Source organism: Folsomia candida, unplaced genomic scaffold, assembly GCF_002217175.1.
Source record: "Folsomia candida strain VU population unplaced genomic scaffold, ASM221717v1 Fcan01_Sc002, whole genome shotgun sequence".
NCBI lineage: Eukaryota > Metazoa > Arthropoda > Collembola > Entomobryomorpha > Isotomidae > Folsomia > Folsomia candida.
In genome coordinates this window covers 16,901,161-16,927,527 of record NW_019091194.1, presented here as the reverse complement: position 1 = coordinate 16,927,527, position 26,367 = coordinate 16,901,161, and the positions used below count along the sequence as shown (strand labels likewise).

At 37.8% G+C, this 26,367-nt stretch overlaps 1 protein-coding gene across 4 annotated transcripts in view; it reads left to right on the top strand.

The window, feature by feature from the left end:
• The first annotated feature begins 2,561 nt into the window (after positions 1–2,561).
• Positions 2,562–26,367, top strand: part of LOC110843041 (probable serine/threonine-protein kinase DDB_G0282963) — a 55,930-nt gene continuing 32,124 nt past the window's right edge. Inside the window, exons 1-3 of one of the 4 annotated variants that reach the window (XM_022088952.2) lie at positions 2,562–3,546; positions 14,467–15,009; positions 23,276–23,461. In XM_022088952.2, coding sequence (XP_021944644.1) covers positions 14,586–15,009; positions 23,276–23,461 — 610 coding nt within the window. In that variant the 5' untranslated portion in view covers positions 2,562–3,546; positions 14,467–14,585. Of the gene's footprint in view, positions 3,547–14,466; positions 15,010–16,511; positions 17,205–18,301; positions 18,858–23,103; positions 23,207–23,275; positions 23,462–26,367 lie in introns of those variants that run through there. The other 3 variants (XM_035847399.1, XM_035847398.1, XM_035847397.1) reach the window with 3 other exon arrangements.

Here is a 26,367-nt window from a genome sequence, read left to right as displayed (position 1 = left end):
CTTTAGAATAATATTCACATTCATATTTGAATTGACAACAAAGATTCGTTGTATTTGGAGCTAAAAAAAGTTCAAGAAAAGGAATGAGTCAGCAGACGCAGCAATTTTTTGCAGTGTCATAAATAATTGGATTAGCATTTCAATTTTACATATTTATTTGTACAAAGGTGAAGTTGCAAGGCAAGTTGGAACGAAACAAAGAAAACGCTACGCATGAAAATCCGTCGACTCGATTTATGCAGCATGTTTTCAAGTGTCATTTGTTGCTGGTCTCTTTTAATAACCTTTTTTTTCAGCCCACTAGATTTTATTAGGTTCAATACCACGACGAGATGTTAACAAGACAAAGGTTTCATTATTTTCCTCCAAGACGAACCCATTAGTGAAGAAATTAAGAAACAATAATACATACCAACACCGAGGTCTCTCATTCCGCAGGAGGATATGAAAACGGACCGTGCAATAACATGGTTTCAAGTGCAGGTTGGTTCTTTTGTGCAGCTCCTAACTTTTTAATAGTTTTCTTAACCTTTCCATTGTTCCAAGCAACCCCTTTGACTTGAGGTTATTATTACAAAATGCAGGTAAGCAAGCGCACTTCATCAGCGAACCATTGCAAGTGGACACCAGAGGAAAAAGGCGGAATGATTCCCATCTGAAAATTAAATGTACTTTTGGTTTCTTAACTCGGACCCCAATTTGGGGTTTGTTGCCTTCTACTTGGCTGCATGTACTGCTTGGGTACTGCTTGGTACACAAATAAATATGTGTACATGCATCTAGTGGTCTGGTGTGAACAGTGTTGATGGTTTCTAGTTGATGATGGTTGATGATGTGCTTTTTTCCCTTTGTCAGTTTTGTTTCGTTGTTGAGTTAGGCAGGATTTCTTGCTTGTTTCCTTGAGTTTGACAAGAAAGTGTTTGGGTTGTGCGCTGGCTGGCGAGAAAGTAAAAAAAGAGGGATGAATAAAAAAGCAATGAAGGTTCGGCACAGGGGGTGCCTTCAAAGAAAAAGTTATTAGCTTCTAACGCCAACCAGGTTACAAAACTTACAGACGTAAATAATCCCATTGTATTTCAGAGGAGTTGTTGATGTTTCACCAGATACATACATACGTAGGCCTCGTCTCACAGTATTGGCAGTAGTGGATAAGTTGTAGCTTGGTCGTTTCCTCAAAACAGAGAAAAGTTGCTTCAAAAGCAGTGACTGTTGGTCAGTTGAAGAGGAATTTTAGGATTTTGGTGAGAATTTTGGGACAATAAATTTAAGAAAAGGAAGCCGTTAGAAAGGAGGAGTTGCAGTTTATTTAGGTTCTCTTTCTCTCTTTCGCATATAAGCATTTGAGGATAATGACGAGATGAGATCGCGTAAAGTTCCGACCGTGTCTGTTGGGATATTTATTTGGAAAACCATTTACAGATATTCCGAGATTATGGGAAGTGGACATTTGAAATTCCAAAAAGTGGAAACAATGCAGTCGGAGAGAGGGGGAAAATGTCGCCATGATGGGACTTACTTTTATGTATGTACACACCAGACATACCATCCGCTTGGTTGAATGACGGGGGTGGTAATGGTGGGTAAATTGTAAAATGTCTTGTTCTTGTCGGACAACGAGGAGGTTGGAATAAATCTTGGGCTTATATTTCAGTCGAGTGTAGTAGGAATCGTTAAGGGTTTTAAAAAGATTTTCAGTTAAAAAAGAATTTTAGGAAACAAAACATTTTTCAGATCCACATTTTCATTTTTATTTGAACATGGACTCAAAAATATTTATTGAGCTCTCAAAAAAGAACCACTAAAAGTTCCAATAACATTTACATCAATTAAATCCCTTTTGCGCTCCATTTCTTTGTCAATCTCTGAATCACCTCAAGTGACGCCACTCAGACAACCGAGCCAAGCAAGTCATGTGTTTACCGGGGGAAAAACCTCTTTGTTCATGTTGTTGGCCAGGTCAGGAGAACTTTTCAAAAGCACAACTGGCATATGGTCGTGTCCTCCTTATTCCAGCTGATCCCATTCATTTCCAATTTAAACCAAGTCGAACCAATAAAGGCACCACCAGGCCTTCAGTCACCCATCCAGCCCTGGTATTCTTCTTGTCTAATGCATGGCACGGACGCCTCACCCACAAAGCAGAGCATGGTTCGGGCGTTGAGGATGAATAGGGTTCATTTGTTCGAGTTAAAATAAAGGAAAGGAAAATCCGGCGCTCTTCCGTCCAAGGGCGTTTAGTGCGTCGGAAGGAATCATTAAATCGTCCTTCCACTTCGTCCAGCACGATAAGTTTTTGTATCGGATTGCGTTACGCCGTGTGGAAGCACGGACGGTAAGAGTGCCACATATTTTAAAGTTCGGAGGGTTCGATTCATTTTTCACGTTTCGAGGGGTCCGGGAGAGCATAAGGGATCCACCAATGTTAATGAGATAAGGACGCAGAGGGAACACTTTTACTTGTGACTCCTATTTCAACTAACTTGCATTTTCTGTATGTACCGATGATACGTATCTGTGATGGAAGTAAGCAGTTTACAACTTGGTATGGAGTTGTTGTGCTGTGTATAAAGGCAACGCAGTCCCGTTGAGCCACTTCATTCTTGCCATTGCACCATTATTGCCCCCTCCTGCAATGCAATGAAGCTGGTTTGTGGTACCCAAGCAGACTTAAATAACCGAAGTGGTTGGTTTGGCTGTTGTTCACCACGCTTTATTCTAAACCTTAACAAAATCCAAGTAAATCTTTCTGTTCTTCACCTTCGCATCGGCAGTCGGCCAAATGACGTAGCAAAGCCAGCACCACACATCATCAACATCTTATTATCATCACTTGGTGAAAAAGTGCATGCAGATCATTGCAGTGTCAACATTCAAAGGAGTCAGATCTCAAGTGCAACTTTGTGCAGTTTACTCAGTTTGGGGGACACATTTTTTCTACATATCTGAATTTGCATATGTAAACAAAATTTGTCAATAACATCGTGCAATCTGCCGACCTAAGCGACAATTTGTGTATAAAAGTATAATTATCAGAAGTGTAGTTCATATTTCCAAATTGAAGCTAATACACGTACACCTCATAAAAATTTCAACGCGACCAGAGTGAGATCATTATTAAGGTGTCACAGCTAAAATCTATTAGTTGTGACCTTTGGCAGGAAACAATACCATGCAAATGTCATTGTATCAATGCCAACTGCCATAGTGCCATATTTGTACCACGAGTGAGTTAATCTCATGCATTTATTTAGTGTGTGTCAGCATACTCCGTGCTGCAACTGAGAAACATTTGTTCTTTTATTGTACATCGTTTATGTGTAAAACAGTTCATCAGTTTATTTGCATAACAAAAACTTGAGTAATTGATTGTTGGAGCAGCTCCATAGGACTGAGCTGCTTAATAAGTTGTGCGTTGTTAGTGTCACGTTTGCTGCCAATTAAGTTGAGTGATTGATATTGATACTTTCCAAGTACATGTTGGAGCAGGTAGACAAACAGCGTCCGAAGTTGAAGGTGGAGCTGAGGTGGGATATTGGATCCATTTTGGTAAGTTGAATAACTTAATTATTTATTTGATTCAATTGATAAAAATGATCTGGGTCAAGCGAGCAGGCGTCAGTTCAGTCAATGGAAATACTTAGATGCCCACTTTAGCATATTACAACAGGAAGAATGCGAAACAATGCTCCAAGGTGTTTATTTATAAAACTCGTGTCAAGCATGTGACGAGCATGACGAGACGTATGTAAATTCTAAAATTTCAAGGATTTATTAAATGAAAATAGAGACTGGGTTGTTACTTGAAAGAAATTGGGTTGCATAAACATATTGTTCTCCCTGTAAAGGCAGCCAAATTAGCAAATTTCATAGAAATCTGCACATACAGCAAGTATCAAGTTGATTTAATTGTTGAAGCTGCACAATGTTGAATGTATTTTATACTTACATGTGTATATCATGGGGTACAAGAAATCATAGTAGTAATGATGTAACATGAAACCCATAGTTATTCGGTATGAATAATGATGTCATGTTAAATTTGATCAGGATTTGAGTGTCATATTGCAGAAATTAATCAAATGAGTCAACCCCGAGAACTTTGACACTTTTCTGTACAAGCGATAAATAGCATTGCTTGCTCATCCATCCGCGTCCCAACTTTTGCAATAACCAATGCAGGCAGATCCCCAAACAACTAGACGCCACTAATCATAAATAAACAAATAGTGCAATATAAAACTGAAATTTATTACTTATGGGGAATTTATTATTACTATTTACATATAGTTCTAATTTCATGGCTACGTCGATATCGTGGCATCACAGGTTTTTAATCTTCTCACGATCCCGCAGTTTTCGTTTTATGTCCTTTATAATCTAAAAACAATTTGTACTCCTTTAATTTGGAGGTTTTATTATAGGAGTGGCAACTCGGGACAATTATAGTCTTCCATTTAAGGAGCATCGTTACAACAACGTGTAATTGACAGCTCAGCAGTTGCAAGAATATTACGCTCGCATATTGTATAAAAAATGCTTGATGCAACCGATTAGCAAAGATAAAATTGCAGATAATCATGTTCTAACAAATGAACCTTAAAAAGAGCGATTACGTATCGTTTGCAGATACAAATTGGCCGACAGACGCTTACACTTAAAATATTACCATTTTAAGTGTCTCTTAAATAAATTGAACAACAATAAGGTCAAAATTTTGAGACGACATTTCTCTGACAGATACACATATCGCCAGGTATTGTCCTAAGATCCGCCTATTTATATGCATCTCATTCAGCATAATCTTATACTTTTGAAGGCAGCTGGTTTGTTAAAAATGCTAATATTGTTTCGGAATGTTTCAAGATAGTTTTTAGATAACAGTAATAGCACCGTTCACCTCTCATGATGTAAATATTCGCCGTAGGTGCCAGGTTAGTAATGGTCCGGTAATGGGGTAAAAGATGCACGGAAATAGCCTGTTTAACATTTAAATTGCTGTTCATACTTTGTTGGGATATTTCCCCATTGTCGAGAGAGAGAGCTTGGTTTTGGGTATTTGAAGAGACTGGTTGGATGAGAGCGGAGAACAAAGGATTTAATAAGAGAGTTGCTGCTGAGGAAAAGCTGCAATCAACTAGTCAGCATCCGCTTGGATGTTGCCGTCACAATTTTTCCATGATGTCCAGGTTCCAGCAGCCTCGCAGCCAGCTGTATTCCGTATAAATTTGCTTCTGACGTGGTATGGTTCCTCTTCCTACTTATGTTACAAATGTTGGAATAATCATAACAAAAGAAACTTTATGCTTTCTTTCCTGTACTGCTGCCCCCAATCAATGGGGCTCGAAAATATGGTCAAAATGATCCACAGCCAGTTCCTCAAGATCTTAGGGTTCTTAGCATGTGATCACGGGGCTGACTAGACGGTCATGAAGGAAACTTCGTCTGGGGCTGGGTGGCTCCTCACTAAAGATTGCAGAGCATTGGCAGGACTCAATTAAACCTTAATGAAACACCGGGGAGAGGACATTCTGGTCGTAATGTCAACATTAAAATAATCACCACGATATTTTTTGGACATGTTCCTTGTTAGCGACTTTAATAATAAACCATTTCCCGAATGACATTATGTTGACGAGAGATAACTAATCAAATCAAAGTGATAGCAACTGTACATTGTGACTCACAAAAAAGTATATCTTACTCACTACTCCATATCTACGAATGTTTTTTGTAGGCGAATCGTCTTCCTCCCAGGGATGTGGATACACTTGAGGTACGCATACTTAAAACCGAGTAAGCCAGTTAGTGATTACAGCCTCGTATGGTCAAGTGAGCAAAAAATGAGAAATTCCGCATTGTAAACTGAATCTGTTCCTGTTCTGCCGTGGCATCACAACGTGTAGCCAGCCATTCTCTTTCATTTCACCACCATGAAAAGAGACACTTCCCACAAGACATTTGTCAAGATTACCGCGTTTAAATTAAAATCCTCGATATGGAAAGTGGTGTCCTTGCTTATTTTCAGTCTTCCCATTCCATGCATATCATTTTCAGCCGGATTGGAGGAACGGGAGCGGTTTACCAGGGTGAAATTCGGCGCAGATGTTCTCTGGTAAGGCTCAGGTATTCGGGGAGTTGGTCCTTTTCATAGAATAAAAAAACTAGTAACATGTTACACACAAACCGCTCGAGGCACAGCAGGACAGGACACAGTGCAGAGTGCATTTATTTCCACCAGGAGAGATAAGTCGTTACAATAGTGGAGGGACTTGTGTAGGTAAACACCAAAAGACTTTGCTCGTGACACTCGTCCACCACGTAATATTCACTCGACCATCTGCATTCAGACCTTGCAACAATGGCAAAATCACGCTCTACAAAAGGTACTGAGGCGGCTATGATGCTCGTAGTAAAAACTCAAGACAATACGAGTAGCCTTTTAACAACAACAACGGTAGTAACGCAGGCATATAGGTAGCAGTCATGTTCATGGCTTACCTATGTACACATGTCCCTACGTTCTGGTGGTCTGGCTGTTGGATGGGGTGATAGGAGTGGTCTGCTATTGACGGATTTAAGAGATTTTCATTTGATGTATGAAGAGATAAAAGGAAAATAAATGTTACGTAACGAATGCCCATCCATGGATGCGGCAAGGAACAGAAGAAAGAAAGTGCGTAACTTTTTGCACTGCGTCTGTATTTACGATGCATTCTTTTTTGGGCAAGACGACTCTTGGCTGTGAGGATGATGCGATTGTGCTCCTTTTTTTTACTCTTGCAACATTGTGCGTGTGTGTGAATAATCTTCTTGCAGTTAAATTCTGAAGGTTGAACAAGGCTGATGAGAGAGAGTGAGGAGGAGATCGAGAAGGTGTTACCAGGTCGAGACCAGCAAATCTGTTCCGTGTCGGTGTGAGAGCATTAAATCGTAAATTGACCACCAAACCAACGCCAGCACCACCACAGTGCAACAATTGATTGGATCGGATCATTCCAATAAATGCATCTCATATATTACAGTCTTCATAGGTGTTTATCTCAATCGTTTTTCCTGGGGTGGTTGGTCGATCGTGCGGTGGTGGATGGGTGCGTGGGCTCATTTTAATTAATGGGCAGTGGGTTTCCGCACTACTTATGTTATCCTCGTTTTTTAATGGTACTGTCGTAATTTTGGATAAGATGTGACAACCATCAGAAGTCTTCCTTGTCGAGGGAGTTTGAGTGCAGTGGCTATTTTCGTTGGTGGGAGGTAGCAAGTCTTCCTGAGCACATTGTTATTAATTATTCAGCGATGAGATCTTCAATGGAGAATCTCTAAGCATAATCTTCTTTCAGAAGTATTTATGTAGATGCGTAGCTTCGAGGATGGACGGGTTTGGTTTGTCGAGAGATGAGATCAGTGAGTGATTGCTGCCCAAATAAAATTGTCAATGTCTTATGGACCATTGCACATCTCTAATCGTTTTCTTCCTTTCTGGGGTTGTGGCTTTGTGGATGAACATTTTCCAGTCATTTTGCTGCACTTTTTGCTCTCCATGTAAGGCAGCTTGTTCCTGTTTCCAATTTACGAAATATTGCATTTCAGCTCAAAAGTCTTTTCAAGTTCTAACAAGATGGGTCACAAAATGAGAAATATGAGTTTGATCCTAAATTAATTTCACTGTCTGACTCTTAAAAAGTTTTGACGTTGCACACGTCACATTTCATGTTCTTAAATTACTCTGAAAGGAAATACTGAAATTTTTAGAATGAAGTCAATGCGATAGAATAAATGCAGCGTATTATTACTCAAGGAGAAAAATGAGGTGACGTGCATTTGCATCACTAGAGAGTTTTTTGAATAACTTCCAAATATTTTGACTCCTAAACATCATTTTAACATTTAAACATACATCTTACGTATCTATTTCATGTCTACCAACATCTCACGCTGGTGTTATTCTTACTAATAGTGTAAATACATTTGTTAACTATAATTCAATCTAGATATCACGAGTTTTGCCAAAAAGTATGCATACAAGAAATTACAATTGCTTTTGTCTCTCATGTCCCAAAAACACCCAAGTTTTTAAGCCAACCAACAGCTGGGTGATCTTAATATGTAAGAAATTAGAATGTAACAAAAAATGTGCTAATATGAATCCAAATGTCCCACCAGGTACTTCAAGTACTTCAAGTACATGAGTACCTTAAGTAAAATAGTAATTACAAGGGGGCATAGCCAGATTAAAATGGATAAATTACAACAGTTGTCAAATTTATAGCTGGATTCCCATTTCCCTTAAAAGATCTAAATTACAGGTTTCTCAGAATTAGGAAAATAAATCGTGCGTTAAATCCTGGAGGATGAGCAAGAACAATGAGTCACGGACTTGAGAAATGTGATGCGATCTAGTTTTTAATCTGATCTGCGGTTGCAGCAAAGAAGTCGACTTGTGCTCATCCATTCTAGAAATAAATAAAAATAAGCGGAAGGAAACTCTCATAAACTTTGAAGAACAAAGCCAAACAAAGCAATCTTTTACTGCGTGGATACTGTTCCACTGTATTTGGTTTCATTTTCACAGATTTTCAATGCAGCAAAGGAAATGAGCCGTTTACTTACACACATTCAGATGTGTTTTTTAGATGTGTTGTACGTATAATAAAAGTGGCTTCTGTAGAAATTATTTCACGGTTGTAACTCCAGTCACAATTCTAAACTTGGTAAATCAACAACTTATCTCACTCAACAAATACCTTGCAAAAGGATGCGTTAAACTACCTTCACCACGACTACCTACGCGTCTGCGGTTAGCCCAACACGGTAACATCAGGACCATTTTAAACTGGAAAACTTTTACTCATCAAGCACAGGCGTTTCTGTAAATTAATGTTTTTCACGAGTTCTGCATCAACCTCCCGTCAAGACGGGATGGAGATGATGCATCATCATTACCCGTTCCAGAGCGGACTAAAAAGAGATGATGATTATCCGTTTCATCTCAGAATTCGAGGAAATGAACTTTTAGCCTCGCACAGTTCCTAAAATATGTACAAGGGAAAAAAATTAAAAAACGACACAAAGAAAAGATGATTATTCCATACATATTAAAAAAAAAGATTCCAAAATAAGCACCCAATTACATAAGAGGAGAAATGTATTTAATAACATGTCGTAATCCTTCGTTTTATTCTGAAAGCACAAGTGTCGAAAATGAAAATGAGTTATGGGCAGATTGATCGGCTATGTGGTGTTGGAGAGTAATCATCATCGCATTAACACCAGAACCCAGCATTATCATATCTTTGAAAGGGTTAAGTGAGCATTTCCTTTGGAGATTTGGGTAGAATTTTCACGTGTCGAAAGATCAAATAAATGAAGAGATACATACACACTGCTCTTGGACAATTTGACAGATGCAGCAGATGGAAATGTTTACCGTTCATCTCTATTCCTCCAGCCGTACGAATATACATGTGCATACTTACAACAAGGACCACGTTCTTCCTCAGTCAGTCAGTTCAGTCATCTCGTCAATCAACGGCGGACTTGGCAGCAGAGAGCTTTCAAGGGTTGAACTAGGAAATCCTCATGTTTTATGAATTTTCCGCTAAGCCATTTCCACGGAGGAAGAGTAGAGCCGATAACTCTACTAAAGTGAGGAAAATGGTGATAAACAACAATTCCTAATGCACATATGTATACGTCCATGCATGTGCGGATGATGTGGGATGGACAGACAGAACGCATGAACGCCCAAAGCTTGTCCATTTACAAGGGCGACATTGTGCGTATACGCATAAAAGCCACGCAAGGATTGATCTGAGAATGTGATGACTTTTCCAGATTTCCAAGCACCAGAGTCGATAAGATACGGAAATTATTTCATTTATCATATTATTCGTTCCCGAGAAGCCTTTGGTCACGCTTCCAAGCTCAGCTATTCGTGAGACGGCTACAATAATGTGACATAAGAGGTGACTACGGACACTAAAATAATAATGTGCAATTTCCGCGTCCAAGGTTTATAACTTCTGAGAAGTTTTGAAAGTGTGGTTTGAAAGTTTAAAATGAAATAAAAATCATACATAAATAGTTCTCGGAACAATCATTCGCGATGACCACGGACTGTTGGTTATGGCATCGATGCAAGTTTCTTGAAATAATAATACGACCACGTTGAACAAAAGGAGAGAGAGAGGGTGAGTTTGTTCACCATACTCGTACTTTCCATCACATATTTACAACAAGTCCAAACTGAAGGGGACCACATCATCGTCACACAGCATGAATTTTTAAATGTGATAGGAACAGCAACATCATTCCGTGGAGTGCAGTGCATACAAGAACAGAAAAGATTTAAGAAAATCGAAAACGTCTCAAAGCAGTGAGGTAACCGCCCAGTCTGTCGCCTTTTTTGGTTTTTATTTCGATCCACGTCCAACAAACAGTATTCTTTGTCCTGCTTCCAAAGAATATATTTATATCTGGCCATGTAAAAAAGTAAAAACAAACAGTGAATGACATCCCACGGACTATCTCAGCACAACCCTTTGGAGGGTCTGGACAAGGACAATGGGGGAGATAGAGACGTAATTAGAAAATTCTATTACTTGATTTAATGACACGGACTATCTGCGCCTCTCAAAGTGATCGCATCACTGTCTATTGCTTACCTTAACTATTGTTTTCAATCCGTTTTCTCTTTCGTCAATTACAGTCATTCTCAAGAAAATGAGGATTCAGGGCAGATAAGCACGTAACAAAATGGGACTTTGTAACGAATCTCAAATTATTTTTATCTACAAAACGCAAAAAATCTTACAAAGTTACTTTTCTATAAACTCAAATTCTAAATTTAATTTTCCTAAAAAACTACTTATTTTCTAGAGTTGGTACTTTTATTAGAACATGTCAAACTACGTATTTTTACACTATTTGGCTTGAAGTTATGCATATCAAGTTAATGCTACTACGTTATTATGATAATGCATTGGTGTATTATTTTAGAGTATGCATAAAATAATGTGTGCAGTCAAACTTTAATGTGGGTGGTGTAAGTACATACGTGCATGGTTTAAGGCTGCAAGAATTTATGCGTGTTGGGCTGAACAAGTAATCGATTGATGAATGTAATGATCACGTTTTGAAAATTGGGAACCAAATTAAACCAAAAAGTGGCTGCATTTGGGTGGTTGGCTCATTACATTCTTTTTAATGGGATACGATTCACTTTAGCTTATTTGTTTACCCTTTCGTTTGCATGATCTCGCTCAGTAAAATTGTTGTCGGTTTGGTTGTTGGCGTATCAAACTAAATTGTAAATGGGGCGAACAACTTCATCCAAGTAGTCATTAGAGGTTGTGCGTTGGTGGGTGGCATCGTTTCTTAAGGGTGCATAATGGTTATGCTGGATTATTGGGAGAGGTGAATGTTTTTCCCATCAAACACATTTCTCGAGTCATTTGTAATAGATTTGTAATGATTGGTTTGTTTTGTTGGTTTTGCTGATGATTCACTTGATCTGAAAATAAGGGCCAAACGGACCATAATTTAATTGACTGCTCACAATCTATAAATCATCGCATCTCATCTCTGGCGGGTTTGATCATTTCAGCAGAACCGTATGTTCAGCTCGTACAAACTCTTTGATAAACAAATAATAACAGATTATACTCAAAATGCACAAATCCCATCATCCATTGGTGGATAAAAGTGGGAGAGATTTTCTAAAATTACAGTTGTTGATTCTATGAATGGCTGGAGGCTAACGAAGTATGAAGAATCTGTGATGATGGAAAAGAACATGGAACGGATGTTGCTTATTATAAATATTTTACAGGAATTTTTGCTTAGTTCGGAAAATTTCAAGACCAGTAAAAAATTATTACTTTCCTTCACCCACGAAGGTACATGCTATATTTTGTCCAGAACTTTACGAGGAGCTACTACACACAAGTTGTAAGAAACTTGTGACTTCCTTCAGACATGCTGCAGCCAAAATATGTAGCAACACATAGGTTTGTATTTATCGCCCAGTTGGTGTTTTTCAAAGCTTGAGTACCACCAACGGCGGAATGGCATGCTGTAAATTGAGGATATCGACCATTTTGGGTGGCTTACATACAGTGGGCCAACTTCTGAATTGCTCGAGAATGTTATTCAGATTTATAGAAGTCAAGTGTGATTAGAACTGTAGTTAAAATCGCAAAGATACATTAAACGTATGCATAATTTTTATTCCTAATTGTTTATGTTAGTGTCTTGATATGTATGATCTCCAGTAGTCGTTGTGTTTCTGTGCATGTCATAAATATTCTCAAAATATAATGATATACGTGACGCTTGGTCAAATCTCAAAAATATTCATATAACTCACTATCAGTGTGTTGCATGGGAGAATATGCTGTGTAAAATGATCTGTATGCATGGTCAGTGTCCGAATACCTTCACTGGAGTCAACTTTGAAATGAACTTGTTGAGAAAGGGGTTAAAAAGTTGTGAGGTTTAAATTCACAATTTCTAAATCTAAAAGTCAACTGGGAGATGCAATGTCATGTCACGTGAATGTCATATCAGATTCAGATTAAGATTCTCAGAAGGATAAAATGTGAGCATTAAGTGAGGCGAAGGTTGGTCGACTTGTGCTTGTTGAAATGTTGGGAGCTTTATTTATTTTTAGGACTGTACATGTTTGTCACTTTCGATGAAATCGGTTCCTAAGTGTTTAGTTATGTGCTGGTGGTAGTTTTGGAATCAGAGATCAGCCTTTATCCGAGGGTTAGTTTTGTCTGTCATGTAACATGGAAATGAGTTGAACCAAGAAATATGGACTGACTGAGAATCTCATGTAAAATATTGAAGCTGCCTATTTTTAAAAAGGCAGGCATTTAGATTTGTCCCGAAAAGGTCACTTCTGCTGCTGTTTGTGTTTCTAATCAGCCGAATTAGTTTCATGACTGTAGATTTTAAATGCAAGAGAATTTTCTCATGACCTTATAAGTTCACTCGTCGGTGTGTCTGTGACAAAATTGAGATTTGGTCACAGTTAATTAAAAATCTGAAGTATGTACCATTGTACATTCTATGTACATGTATTAAACCGGCAAAAGTTAAGGGCGAACAAATGTGAACAAATGTGTGTTGCAGTATGATGACATTCATTCATTGTGTAACGTGGAGGAATCCGCATAATAATAATAACAAGTAATCCGTAAATGATGAAGTGTATATCCAATTGTTCATGGAAATTGTACTGCATTCGCTTTTTAGACCCACAAGTTTTTATTGTATTGATAATTCAACGTACATTTTAAATGGTTCAAAGAAGCCGAAAACGGAAATTGAATTTAATTAGCGGACATTTATACACTAGTTCATTAAAATTCTCTAGCAATAAGGCACCCTTGGGTATAAATAATTTCAAACGCAATTCAAAATGTTCAGATTACGGATTAAAATGCCTGGTAAATAAACTGTAAATGGGCGTGTATCGAATCGTCCCATTGATTTGTTATTAGTATGTACAAAATATAATTATTTTATAGATTTACATTTGCGGCAGAGGGTCACAATCAAAATGAGTTCCTCCCAAGAAGAAGAATCAGTGTTGACGACATGCTTTCTCCTTCATTTAATATTAATATGTTCATAAATACGTCTACACTTGAGGCATCTTGAAAGAATGGAGGGTGCCCAGGGTCTGGTTTTAATTTCTGATTTAATGCCCGGTACTTGCCCCTATAAACAGGGCTGAATGTTTGCTGTATATTTCCTAGCATCAAAAGTTTGTTGGTTGGTCGTAAAATTTGCATTGAATGAGGGGACTTTATTGCCTCGACGTATCAAGACTTTACTACCGACAGTATCACACACTTGTTGTAAAGCTTTTGACGTAAGGATATTTTACGACACTAGATTTTACAGTCGATAATTCGCAACCAGTAATTTGGTCATGTCGAGCCGTTAAATTTATGAGTATCAACACCTTAGTTCTGGATGAGAAAATTGGTCTAGTCACTCAACCACGTAATAATACATGTCAGCGGAAAGGGAGGTTAGGAGGTTATGGAAAATTAAAATTTACTCAAAATTGGTGGCAAATTGATTAATTTTAACCACAATTATTACTAAGTTATTAATATTATTGAATTTACGAAGAGTCAAACTTTCCAGTAATGAAATTGATAGCATCATCAAACGAAACAGTCGAATAATAAGTATGTCAGATCCGCAAACAACAATGAGACGATGGAGTCAGCTCTCCAATAAACTCAAGTCTCACGCTGCTCACAATTGTTTGAACATGCTTCTTTATCCTTCTTTTTTTGACAACATGCTGTCAATTGATGTTCAATCATCCAAAGCACGTACGCTGTTTACTTCCAATTATGTCTCAATTAAAGAAGTTCCAGCCAACGTAAAAGAAAATACTTCTGGATCAATACTTATGTAAACCACAATTTTTTGATTTCTTTGCAGATCGAGCATTGGAAGACGCACAATTAAGTAGGTCTCACGTAATCATCGTCGTTTACGGACAAATCAAAATCAATTTTACAAAAAACAGACTCAGTTTGTGAAGTTTAAATACATGCAAAATGCCGTCCCTTGAACGCCGCCCGAATGGCTCAAATTCTTCACAGCCCTCATTTGACCACCGCCCAAGTCGACCAAGCAATGGGCACATCCACATTGCTGACAATGGAAATCACACTAATCAAATCTCGAAGCTCCACTGCACCACGACGACGACGACGGCCACCGGACAAGTGCATGGAGACAGGCCCAATCAATTCCAATATAATCAATCGTCCCACGGTCCGCTGAGTCAATTACATTCTCACTGGAACGGAAATCCTCCACCAGTCGGGCATCACGTTCCAAACCCTGCAAACAAAACCAGGCCGACTCATCATCTCGGCTACCAGAGCCGATTCCAGACTAAAATGAAGCAGCCTTCGCTCATTACTTTGGATCGAATGGATTTATCTAACCCACTTTTTCAGTATCCGCTCCTTTCTGGTAAGTTCCCTCTGATTTTGACCAACTAGATTTCATGAGTGTGCATTACATGTACTTATTTATGCTTCTCGATGAGATGAGTCACTGCAGCATTTTGGGTGATCTAACAAATTCTTAATTTATTGCTAGTTCTGGTGGTTGTGTGTCATCGATGACCGACTGACTGTCGCCAGGAAATTGTTGCTGATACGACACTGTTTATAATAATATACATAAATATGAGTACGGTCCAATTTCTCTGGCCACGTTATTGTCGCTTGTAAATTAGAATCAATCTGGTAAAGTTATTCATGCGATGATTAGAATCATGCGAGCAGTTGATTTGGTTATTTTTGGTCGTGTGTTCTCCCACTGGGGGGAAACTTGTCACAAAAATCTTGGTTTTCATCTCAACTTACAACACACATTGTATTCATAACGGGGTTGGATGGACGTTGTTGACTGTGTGTGGTTTTGTTGGTATGTGAAAAATTTCAAACCCCTTTACAAAGTCCATTGTCTCCTTTGTGCTGCCTTCAATGTCACGGGTGTTGTTACTCCATGTTTAATGGTGTAGTAAATGTCACTCTGATTTCGGATAATCGTTCAACATCAGCATCGCCGTAACACTTTTATGACAAGTGTATTATTATGTTTCACTCGCTGTATAAAATATGAGGGCGACAAGACGAGTTGCATTTCCTCCCACCCTTTGTTCAGTCCTGGATCCTATAAAAACACATGACGACGGTTGTTGCAGGGGAAATGCGTAACGAACTTTTAACGTGTCATTTTCTAACTTTAGAGTTAAACCCTTCCTGCTAACGATAAGCCATGCACACACGAAGCCTGGATGCACCGCCCTTCTCTATCAGTCATTGTACCCTGACACAAAGTCAAACAAGGGGTGGAGGTGGAGAATCGTAGAAGGAAGCTGCCTGTACACGGAAATATGTGCGCCATGAATTATTACCGTCGATTTATTGACCATCAACCTGCACTTTAACACACAAATCTGAATAGGTTTCTCTCTTTGTTGGTTTAATTTGTTAGACTGAATAATGAGCACTGCGTAATGTTATGTGCAGGAGGAAGGAGTGAAAAATAGGCTGCTTGGGCATAGAAGACGTCTTTCAGGGAAGCGTTGGATGATGAAAGGAGGTGTGGGACCACCCTGAATCTTTCTCGCATTGGCGTTTCTCTGGATGTATTTTTATTCCGTACGACCGTGCATCAGTTCTTGAAGGAGCAGTTCCTATTTTAAGTGAGTGTGCCACACATGCAACCATACAGTTTAAACGTTGACGGATGCAAATTGCTGAATGTTAATTAGAAAAGTCCACACATTTATTTTATCGCCGAACGAGCAACAAGTTCAGTATGTCGTAATTCTCGACCTTGCCGAAAAATTGCCATGAAAAGTTTATTGACCATCTTAATAAACGATAACGCACGTCATGCATATTTACATATGAGATATTTTATTATTCCTGTACACAATGCATTATTGTACTTACATACGTATACATAATTTGAGAAAGGGATACATAAATATATTGCGCAGTTGGTTAGTTAGTAGTGATTTTGCTGACAGAAAGTCTCCCTGTGGAGTAATTATTAATAGGTGCGCGGAGTCTGCTTTTGTCTTAAAAAGAAAGTGAAACTAAACAGATTTTTAAAATTTTGACGTCGGGTTGAAGAGTTCAATTGTGTAGATAGGTCGGGAAAAGAAGGATGATGAGTTACTGAGATTAGTTGGATAAGACGAGGACCGTAGAAAAATCAGTGCCACCTTTGCGGGGAAATGCACAGAGGAAAAGCGAGTCTGCTGTCAGTCTGCTGCAGATGCTCAAGAGTTGAACTCTTTTGTTAACTAGTTTTGGCACTTTGTTAGTTTAACGTGAAGCTCGTAAACGCATTAGTTTATTTTTGTTGGAATTTAGAATCCACTGTGCTAAACTTGAACTCATTTCAACAAATGAATGAGTGTGTGCAGCGAAGTCGAGCTCGTGCTGCTCTTTCATTAATGAGCTTCGAAATTGACCGGAAATAGGAAGTCAATGTCAACCACGGAAAAACAGCAATTAACCACCTTTCTTTCTAACTGGGAAATACAATTTTGTGAATTTGAACATAAACAAACCAAACATGGATCCAGGAACAATTAATTCGTTGTAAAAATTTATAATTATGCAGCTCAACGAACCATCATCACGGTAATCAATATAGAATACGCTTACGTATGCAAGCACTACAATTTAATTTCTACAATTGCATTTCTCACTTCCGTTTCATGCTAGGATCGCTCACAAAATTGGAATGTCAGTAACCGAATTCTTTGACAAAATGAGCTGAAATGTGTGAGTTGATTAAGCCAGAAATGCATACATACGAATGTGGCTTTTTTGGTTTATCTCGTCTCAAGTTCTACATATTTCTGTATAGAAAGCCCAAAAAACTGAGTAATTGGTTTCACTCTTCTCAGCACAAATGACAAAGTTGCATCTTTTCATCGTTCCAGTTAACGATTCAGTTTCGTCGAGTACGGAAAATCATCCCCCGTGATTCATCGAATGGGGTTCAGGTTACTTGGTGGTGCGTGCCATCATCCAAGACTTTTAACTGAAACGCTGCGTATATATCTGCCTGGGTGGTGATGTTAACGTTAATGTTCATTCATGAGGACACCGTCACGAGTTGTGCCATCAAAACCTTTCCTTTCATTGCCATGTGCATGCTCTCCTGGTTTCGGCAGATGTGAGAAGAAACCGGGCGTTTTCTTAACCGGCACATTTTATAAGATACAACAAGTCTTCTGTTAACGTGTGCTTCTAGAAGCACATGCTCTGCGCTGTTTGTATGGGGGCGAATGTTTACGTGCAATAAGGAAAAGGGTAGCATCTCGTCCAACTCGTAGAGATATTATAGCATCAACTCTGCGATGCGTGCGAGGAGAGTTCTTCTTATGAAGTCTCAGGCCCAGCTCCAGAGGAAAAAAAACCAAGAGCAACAAAAGTTAAATTTAGATGAGAAACTCAAATTCGACGACAGATTCAGAAATGTAGATTCAAACCGTGTGTTTATCCAGACTTGGACTAATGCAGTTGAAACCGTATCACACAGCGTCGTCTCAAGAAGCGTTTCAAAAAACGGTTCGCAACTGTGCACCATTTCCATTTCTAGGTATCATTTGTGCATCTTCGTGTGAATATTAAGCCAGTGCACTGGTTTGTTTGCCAGTTGCTTGTTGTTTGCTGGAAAGGCATGAGACGCAATTACAGAGACATTTAGCTCTTCAGTGTCGACTCGCCTGCCTCCCACTCCCTCGTCGTGTGGTATCAAGTTTACAGTCTTTTGAGAGGTGAAGGCTAAACAAATTCCCTTTCGAAACAGCATTGAAGACAGAAACTGCACATTTGGTTATAATTTAATTTGCCGTTTGGAAAATCTGACGTGCGGGGTAGTTGATGCGGTGAAGGGAGAATTTTTGAAATTTTCTGCATTCCAGAAAAATGAAGATAAGAATTTGACGTCAAACTCCAAATTTATGTGAATCTTGATCAAAATTAAATTGCGGAAGCTCTGAGTGAGCAAGACTTGCACAAGTTCTGAGTTGAATATTTCTGTGGGGTTGAGATTGTCGAGCTGTTGCAGTGAGTCAAGGGGAGAGTTCATTAGTAAATATGTAATTGTGGATGAGTTAATCAAGAACATATCTCGAACAACCTCCAGCAGGAGAAACAGTTCGCACAGATTACTACTTGCTTTCCTACCGTCGCCGTGTTGCACAAACTTGATTAAAAAATATGGTTCATTAATTCAATGGAGTTTGAACCCCAAAATGTGCCAAAGATGTTGGATCACCACGTGTAAGCATTTCGGTTTGAACTTGATCCTGAAAATTAGCCCCACATAGAGTGCATACATATGTATTTACATGCCGTGATTATGGCAGATTGATTAAATTCCTGGTCGGAGGTCGACCTTTTTATGAAGGAAGCTGGATGTCGAAAATGCTTGGGGGAATAATTTCTAAAATATAAATTACCACCATTTCGCATTTTTATGAGTTTATTAACTTGGGCGAGAGTCGTCAAATAATGATGTGATTATAATACATAAAGCACAGAAAGGTGTCTATTAACCATCTCGGACATTTCGAAAAGTTTGAGAAGCAAACATTGGGCAATAAAACATTATCATGGGCGACGGTTGTTGTGTTTTGTGCGCAATAAACTAGCAACTTGATAACATTATCATTACCATAAATTCATTCGTTTATTTGAGAGAAATTGGAGAAGATGAACATGATGAATAGAGTTCGAATTTTAAATATGGGTTTGACCCATGCTAAATAGTTGGCCAGGGGGAAATAGCCAGAAATGGCAGTGATAATGTATGGGGGTTATTTTAATGGCTCTCGGTGGTGAAAAATTGTAACGCGACGTTTGGCCGACCAAATATTATTGCAATAGCTCAAAAGCCTGAAATTAATAATTCAGCTTCTCTATCATTATCAGTAAATTATTGAAAAATCTAACAGTGGTTTTGCTCTGTGTATAATTTTGAGGATTCTGTCTGCGTAATATGCATGACGTGCCAATAGGCAGTGGCAAATAACTTGATTGGCTCAACCTTGACATTCGTAGGATGAGAATTGATAAATTAGAACCAGACAAACACATTCAAGACAAGAAAATACTTATCGTGTGTTGTCAGTTGTAGAATAGACACGTCTGTACATACATGTGTAGTATGCAATACATGGTTAAGCCATTTGTTAAACAAACATATATCATAATCATCATCTTTTAAATTAATGACACTAAAATTATATTATCCAGTGATATCATGTGATATACTTACTTGTTAGTAGGTCGCGAAATATCGCACTAAAATATTTACTATTGTGAATACTGTTGGCTTACTAGGCTACATGGCATAAAAAAGTAAGCTTACGTATCTGCTTACATGCTAAGCCAGTCACACGTCCATAGATAATTGTTGTACAGATTTTTCTATAATTGGGATGAAACCCTATTCTAATTGAATAGTTTAATTCTTCTAGTATACACTGAATTTCAGGTATTTTAGTTCAATGGCGATATATATGTGCCAGTTTAATTTTTAAATCCGGACAGTTACCCACCTTCTTATCCGTAGAATGACGGAAATGACTGCATACAGACATGATACATCTGTATGTGCATTACATAATGCAGTAAATTCATATAGTTGAACATTGCAAAAATGACGTGACGCTGTTTCTTTTTTTAGTGCGGAGACCACCATTTGTATTTACCAAGTCTTGAGAGATGTATTTGTAAACATGCATCTCTCTCAACTCCTCAACCGCACGCCAATTTTTAGCACTCCTTTGCTCGTTTTTTGCAGCATTTCCACATCTGCTTGCATGACTGAAAACAGAGTGAAACAACAGGAGAAGAGGATGAGGCGTGTGCCAGTCAGCTATCCTGTTTGTGTGGCATCATGTTATCAACTCTGTTAAAGTGACATTAATTTTATACAAAAAATGCTCAAGTGCTCGTCAATGCAAATTCTTGGATGTGAATTAAATTTCAAATATCATGCCAAATTTTACTTTGAAAGCTGTCGGCGGATATTTTCTCTCGTGGAAATAAATATTTAGAAATTTTACTACGTTTATAGCGCAATCCATTTACCTATCTCACAGACAGAACTCACAATTAATGATACATTAGCTTCTCAATTTGTAATTAATACTGATAATGTAATACCAATTGATTCATTAGCAGATAGTATTTCAAAATACGAAATAGAGTACTCATCTCTTGACACAGCAGAAGATTTTCAATTAGTCACAGTGGAAGAAGTCAACACAGCGATTAATGATGTAAAAAAAGATTGCTCGTCACTATTTTATGTACCACTTGTTATTTTAAAACGTTGTGTTGATATTGTGGCTTTTCAACTTGCAATTTTGTTTAATCTAATATTAGTTAATTGTGTAGTTCCGCAGCCTTTTAAGATCACAAATGTAACCCCATTGTTTAAGGGGAAAGGATCAAGATTTAATCCGACAAATTATAGACCGATTAGTGGTATTATTGTTTACTGCAAAATATTTGAACGGGTATTATACCATAGATTACAAACTAGAATAGATGCAAAATTATGTAATGAACAGCATGGTTTTAGGAATAATCGGTCTTGTCACACTGCAATAGTGGAATTATCCAATTATATTTATAAAGCCTTGGACCAGACGAAAGGCAAATGTGTAGTTGTATATTTTGACGCAAAGTCAGCGTTCAATAGTATAGATCGATCGTTATTAATTAAAAAACTAATGGATCAGTATAAGTTACACCCTATTTATGTTAAAACTTTGAATAATTACTTGACGAATACGTTATTTAATATTAACAATGGGGGCAAATTGTCAACTAATTATTATTGTAATGAGTCAGGCCTGAATCAAGGGGGGTCGATTTGTCCAATGCTTTATGGAGCTTATCAGGATGATATATCAAAAATTATCACTGTTCCCTTCTTGCTTTACGCCGATGACTTGTGTGTGTATGTATCTGGTAATAATTTGGAGGAAATACTGTGTATTTTGAAAGCCCAGATAAAATTAATACAAGAATGGTATGAAAAAAATAATATGGTCATTAATTATACAAAAACCAAATATCAAATATTCCACAAAGCTAATGATAAAATCCCAGAAGAGTATGTACATGTACCTCTGTTACTTGAAAATGGTTATGCAATTGAGCAAGTTTCTACATTTAAGTATTTAGGTATTGAGCTTGATTCCACGCTAAGTTTCAAGGATCACTTTGAACAAGTCCAAAAAAAGGTTTCTAATAGTATTGGTTTTTTGTATGGTATAAAACGTTATTTAACAGATAAGGTTATGATTTTATTACTTAATTGTTATGTACATTCAATAATCGATTATGGTATAACTATATGGGCCACTCTCCCAGACTCGCAACTTGGTAGATTACAACGTAAAATAGATCAATATCTTGTAAACTTCTACCTTCCAGTAATTGCCAAAAAACAACGTGCGCGGAAGGCAAGTAGATATAAAGAGTTAAGAAATAAGATAGATGTAGTCCAACTAAGAGAAAAGTGTGGTATTCTCCCAATTTTAGAACGTAGAGATTTATATTTACTTAAATATGCTTTTAAATATCTGAGAGAAAGTGAGAGTTCTTCGAGGTCACAGCGTAGTTTCCCACTCCTTAAAGTGCCAAGTGTTCGCACTTCTATAGCAAAAAATTCAATTAATTTTTGTGCCATAAAATTATGGAACTCTCTTCCACGTAATTGGGAAAGTAATTTAACTTTTCCTAAATTCGTACAGCAGTGTAAAGAATTGCTTTTGTCAAGAAACAAGAATTGTTACATTTATTATTAATTTATAGATGATTAGATTAGTGCTTTTAAATTATAGCATTTCTGTCATGAATTGGAAACCAGCTTATATTAGCTGATATTTGTTGACAGTTGAATAAAGGTTTACAATACAATATCTATTTCCAACTGTCTAATTCTTCTGTCTTGTGTGAGGGTTGTATAAAACGGCAAATAAAAAGTTAAATATAGACAAGAAACATGAGGGTAATATGTTATTAGTGATGTCAACACTGTAATCTCACATAATCTATTGATTTGTAGGAAAAATCAAAACAGACTTGGAAATTACGTATAAACAAGCATGTCTTGGTACTATAAACTAACCCATAACTCGTAACTGCTTCATCGTGATGGTGTTATCAGGTCGTTGGATTGAATCGCCGGGTCAAATTAATAAATCCAGACACATTGAAAACTATTAAAAGTCATATTCGTATTTGCTTAACTTCACACATTTCTAAGAGGTTGGTTGGTTGGTTTGCAAAATGAAAGTCCATAAAACTGGATAGATGATCGAGTTCATCGCTGAAATGATGCGATGCATTACATGTGTACTCCTCAGATGTCTTGAGCCATTCCTTTGAGAATTCTGCTCTTGCTGCACAATCCATTACGAGGCTAATAAGTGTTGTCATAAAAGTAATTTAATTCAATGTATGTGTGACAGCAAGAGTCATATAGTTTCATCTCAGATATTTTTTACTTGCTTCTCACCAACTGAAAGGCTTGCATGATTGAATGGCATCTCCAGGGATTCTGAGACATGGTGGCCACCAAGTTGTTACTGTTTGGCCACTCAATTTAGGTGTGGGCTAGATTAAAGTGCATTGAGTTGTAGTAAGTGTAAAAAAAAAATTCTGAATTAATTTTCCAGGAGTGACCATGCTTGGGAGTGGGAAAAACACAGTAAAACCACCTGACATTGTGCTTCACGGTCCTCAAATCGCACCTCAACACGCCTTCATCGAACGACTCGGGGATGAGGTAATTCTCCATCCGATCAGCGAACACACCTCTGTGGACGGTCGAAAAATACACGGCCCAACGTCGCTCGAACAAGGTGAGTTCATTCAATCCATTAGTTTATTCGCCGGTCAACGCTGAAGGAATGAGGTAAATATGTAAAGTGATATGCGCGCATAATGAATGATCATCGCCAGTTTTAGTGGTTTAGTGGTGCAAGATTTATTCAAAATGAAGTCAGTTTTGACACGGGCATCGTGTAATGCAATCCTAAATGTCGCATTAAGGTTTAAGAAGTATTAATTTGAAATAAATCGTGGATAGGTCGCCCATGTCTCGGAGGTCAAAATGTTTTTTTTGTCAACTTGACAAAGTATTGTTGACCCCATCTGGTTCGGTTGTATAAGTGGTTTTGTCACCGTGGACGGTCCGGGAGGTATTATGGGATGCATGGAAATCAGGGATTGTCTAGTATTTGTGGAGTTTAAAGCCAGGCAAGATTTATTTTTCAACTTTTCGAGACTATCAAGTTAGAAGTTGGATGAAAAAAGTAAATATTTCAGTGCGGCACCCGCAGACAGATACCAGTTTTATATACCACAGGCCAACGTCAACGGATCCAGTATTAATAAAACTGACCTACAAACAAAGAGGGGAGAAGAGAGATACATTGAATTACATGCACCATGCACCAGTCTTTTGTCATCGTCAGCTTCTTTCGGTCAGGTTGTTGCATTTGTCATCCGTCTTTGTTGTCCCAATGTTTGGACGTGCCGTGTTTTATGTAGATTTTAACTGCACAAGAATGCCCATGTGTATTTTATATGCACAGATGTAAATATGTGCGGTAGCTCTAAAGAATTATCTTTTGCATCTATCACAAGACATGCATAATTTCGATTGAATCCAATCTTCACTGCTTGATGGGAACAGCGAATGTTTTGAACAGAATATATTAATATTGTATTTCATGTTCTGGGGTTGATAGATGAAAATTTGGGTCATGCGATGAACTCGTTGGTGTGATAAAATGGGAGGTTTCCAATTTCACAAAAATGATTAGTCTCATGGATCGAGAATAATAACAAGAATATTTTTTAGATTATGTTTTTGTCTCCTATTTCACTTTTCTGAGAAAATTATCACCTGATTCTTAAACATGTTGTTGTTTTTGTTGTTAAATAGTTTCGAGATTACGATTTAAATAAAGGATAAATCTACATCCATCACATTCCAATTGCTAAACCATAGCAGGAACAGAATAGTAGATATGTAGTTGTGTGGGTCGACTGTCGGCGTCTTAACCAGCTATAAAATTATGTTCGACAGGTCCGTGTGTGCGTAATTATGATTCAGCAGCCTTTTACTAAGCTTTTGCGGTCCAAGACGATCTTGGAACTAGTTGGACATGCAATGTACAATTCATGTGAACTGATAACATCAGAAATCCGAAACCCAATTTCTATCAACAATATTGCAGTCAATTTAACACGCACATTAGATTAGAACGCGTATTACATGCATACATGTAGATCCTTAAATGACATATTTATAAGTATTACGTATTATGTTCAAATCGTTGGAATTTTAGCTCCTATTGCGTTCCAAAATCACAAAATTCACAACTAGTTGCTCCACTTGTCAAAATTGAAAGAACGGACAAGATGCACCCAAGAATATCTCAGATTTGAGAAGATTTATCAGTTGTCAATGAAGACGATGATAACCTTTGGCTTGGTATGTTGGTAGATGCAATTTAGGATTGTGGACTTTGGAACATGAGACGACGAGAGAGTGATGAAGTCGAATCTTGATTTGTGGACTTGGCATTTGACACTCTGACCAAATTACCTACATATTACTTGCTTTTAGTGATCATTGAGATTACAATTTTCCTTTTGGAAGGTGCTCCCTCATTTTATTCCACCTGCGTCCATTTAAATTCCTGTGTGTGCCCTTCCTTGCCTTGCTGCATATTGCATTACTTCTCAGAAAATTGTTGATGTCCTAAGTTTTGCACGAGATATACATATGTTCACATAAATACATACGTGTATTTATTAAAAATATTATCTCGTGTATCCTCCTGCCAGTAATGCTAAATTCATGTAAAAATGCTGTTGCGGATTTCCCACATTGAAGCGACGCATCTTGTTTGCGTAACCTTCGTTGTCCGTCAATATATTATCATTATTTAAAATTTCTATGATATTAGTTCCTATCGCCGAGAGTAAGTTTCATATCAAGAGCTAGAATCCCAGCCAGGTTGCCTAAATTGCTAAAAACTATTTTTAGCAGTTATTACTTTGGGCATTAAAACCACTTCGAGTCGATGTGTTACTGGCGATAGTCTCCCAACCTTATTACACGTTCTTCTGTGTAAACATGTTTGAATACACCGAACAATACTTTTGCCGGAAATGGGAATCCTTTGCCATATAAATACATACATACTTCATAAAATGTGTCTTTTACAGTCTTTTGTCTCGACTCGAGACGCTAAAAAATATTAATAGACTTGTGAAAGGCAAGTTAAAAGCACTGCGAGCAAAGCGATGCCAACAAGAAAGCATTCACCGAGTTATGATGATTGACTTCCAAATGGAACCATCTTTCCAACGCTCTGCTGGTACAGCTAATCGTAAGATTTTGTTCAATTAGCTCTGCATTGCCATTCTCTATCCACACAGATATCCGGGTGCGTATGTACGTGCATATGTTTCAATGAGCAGACCATGGAAAAACTTGTCATAATTTATAGCTAATTAACTTCCACTTGGACGATAGATAGCATCTCAAAATGCCAAGTTCTTTGTGCTTTCATGTAAACATTACGCAACACTTTGCATGGAGATAACAACATGTCTTTTACAAAGAATGATTTTGAGAGAGCAAGCAAGGTCTCATAATTTAAGGACTATCTACAATCTTCCTGCGATGGATTGTTTATCATAAAATTTCTCGCTTCGCATCCTCTTTAACACCTCCTCCACGACATTCCGA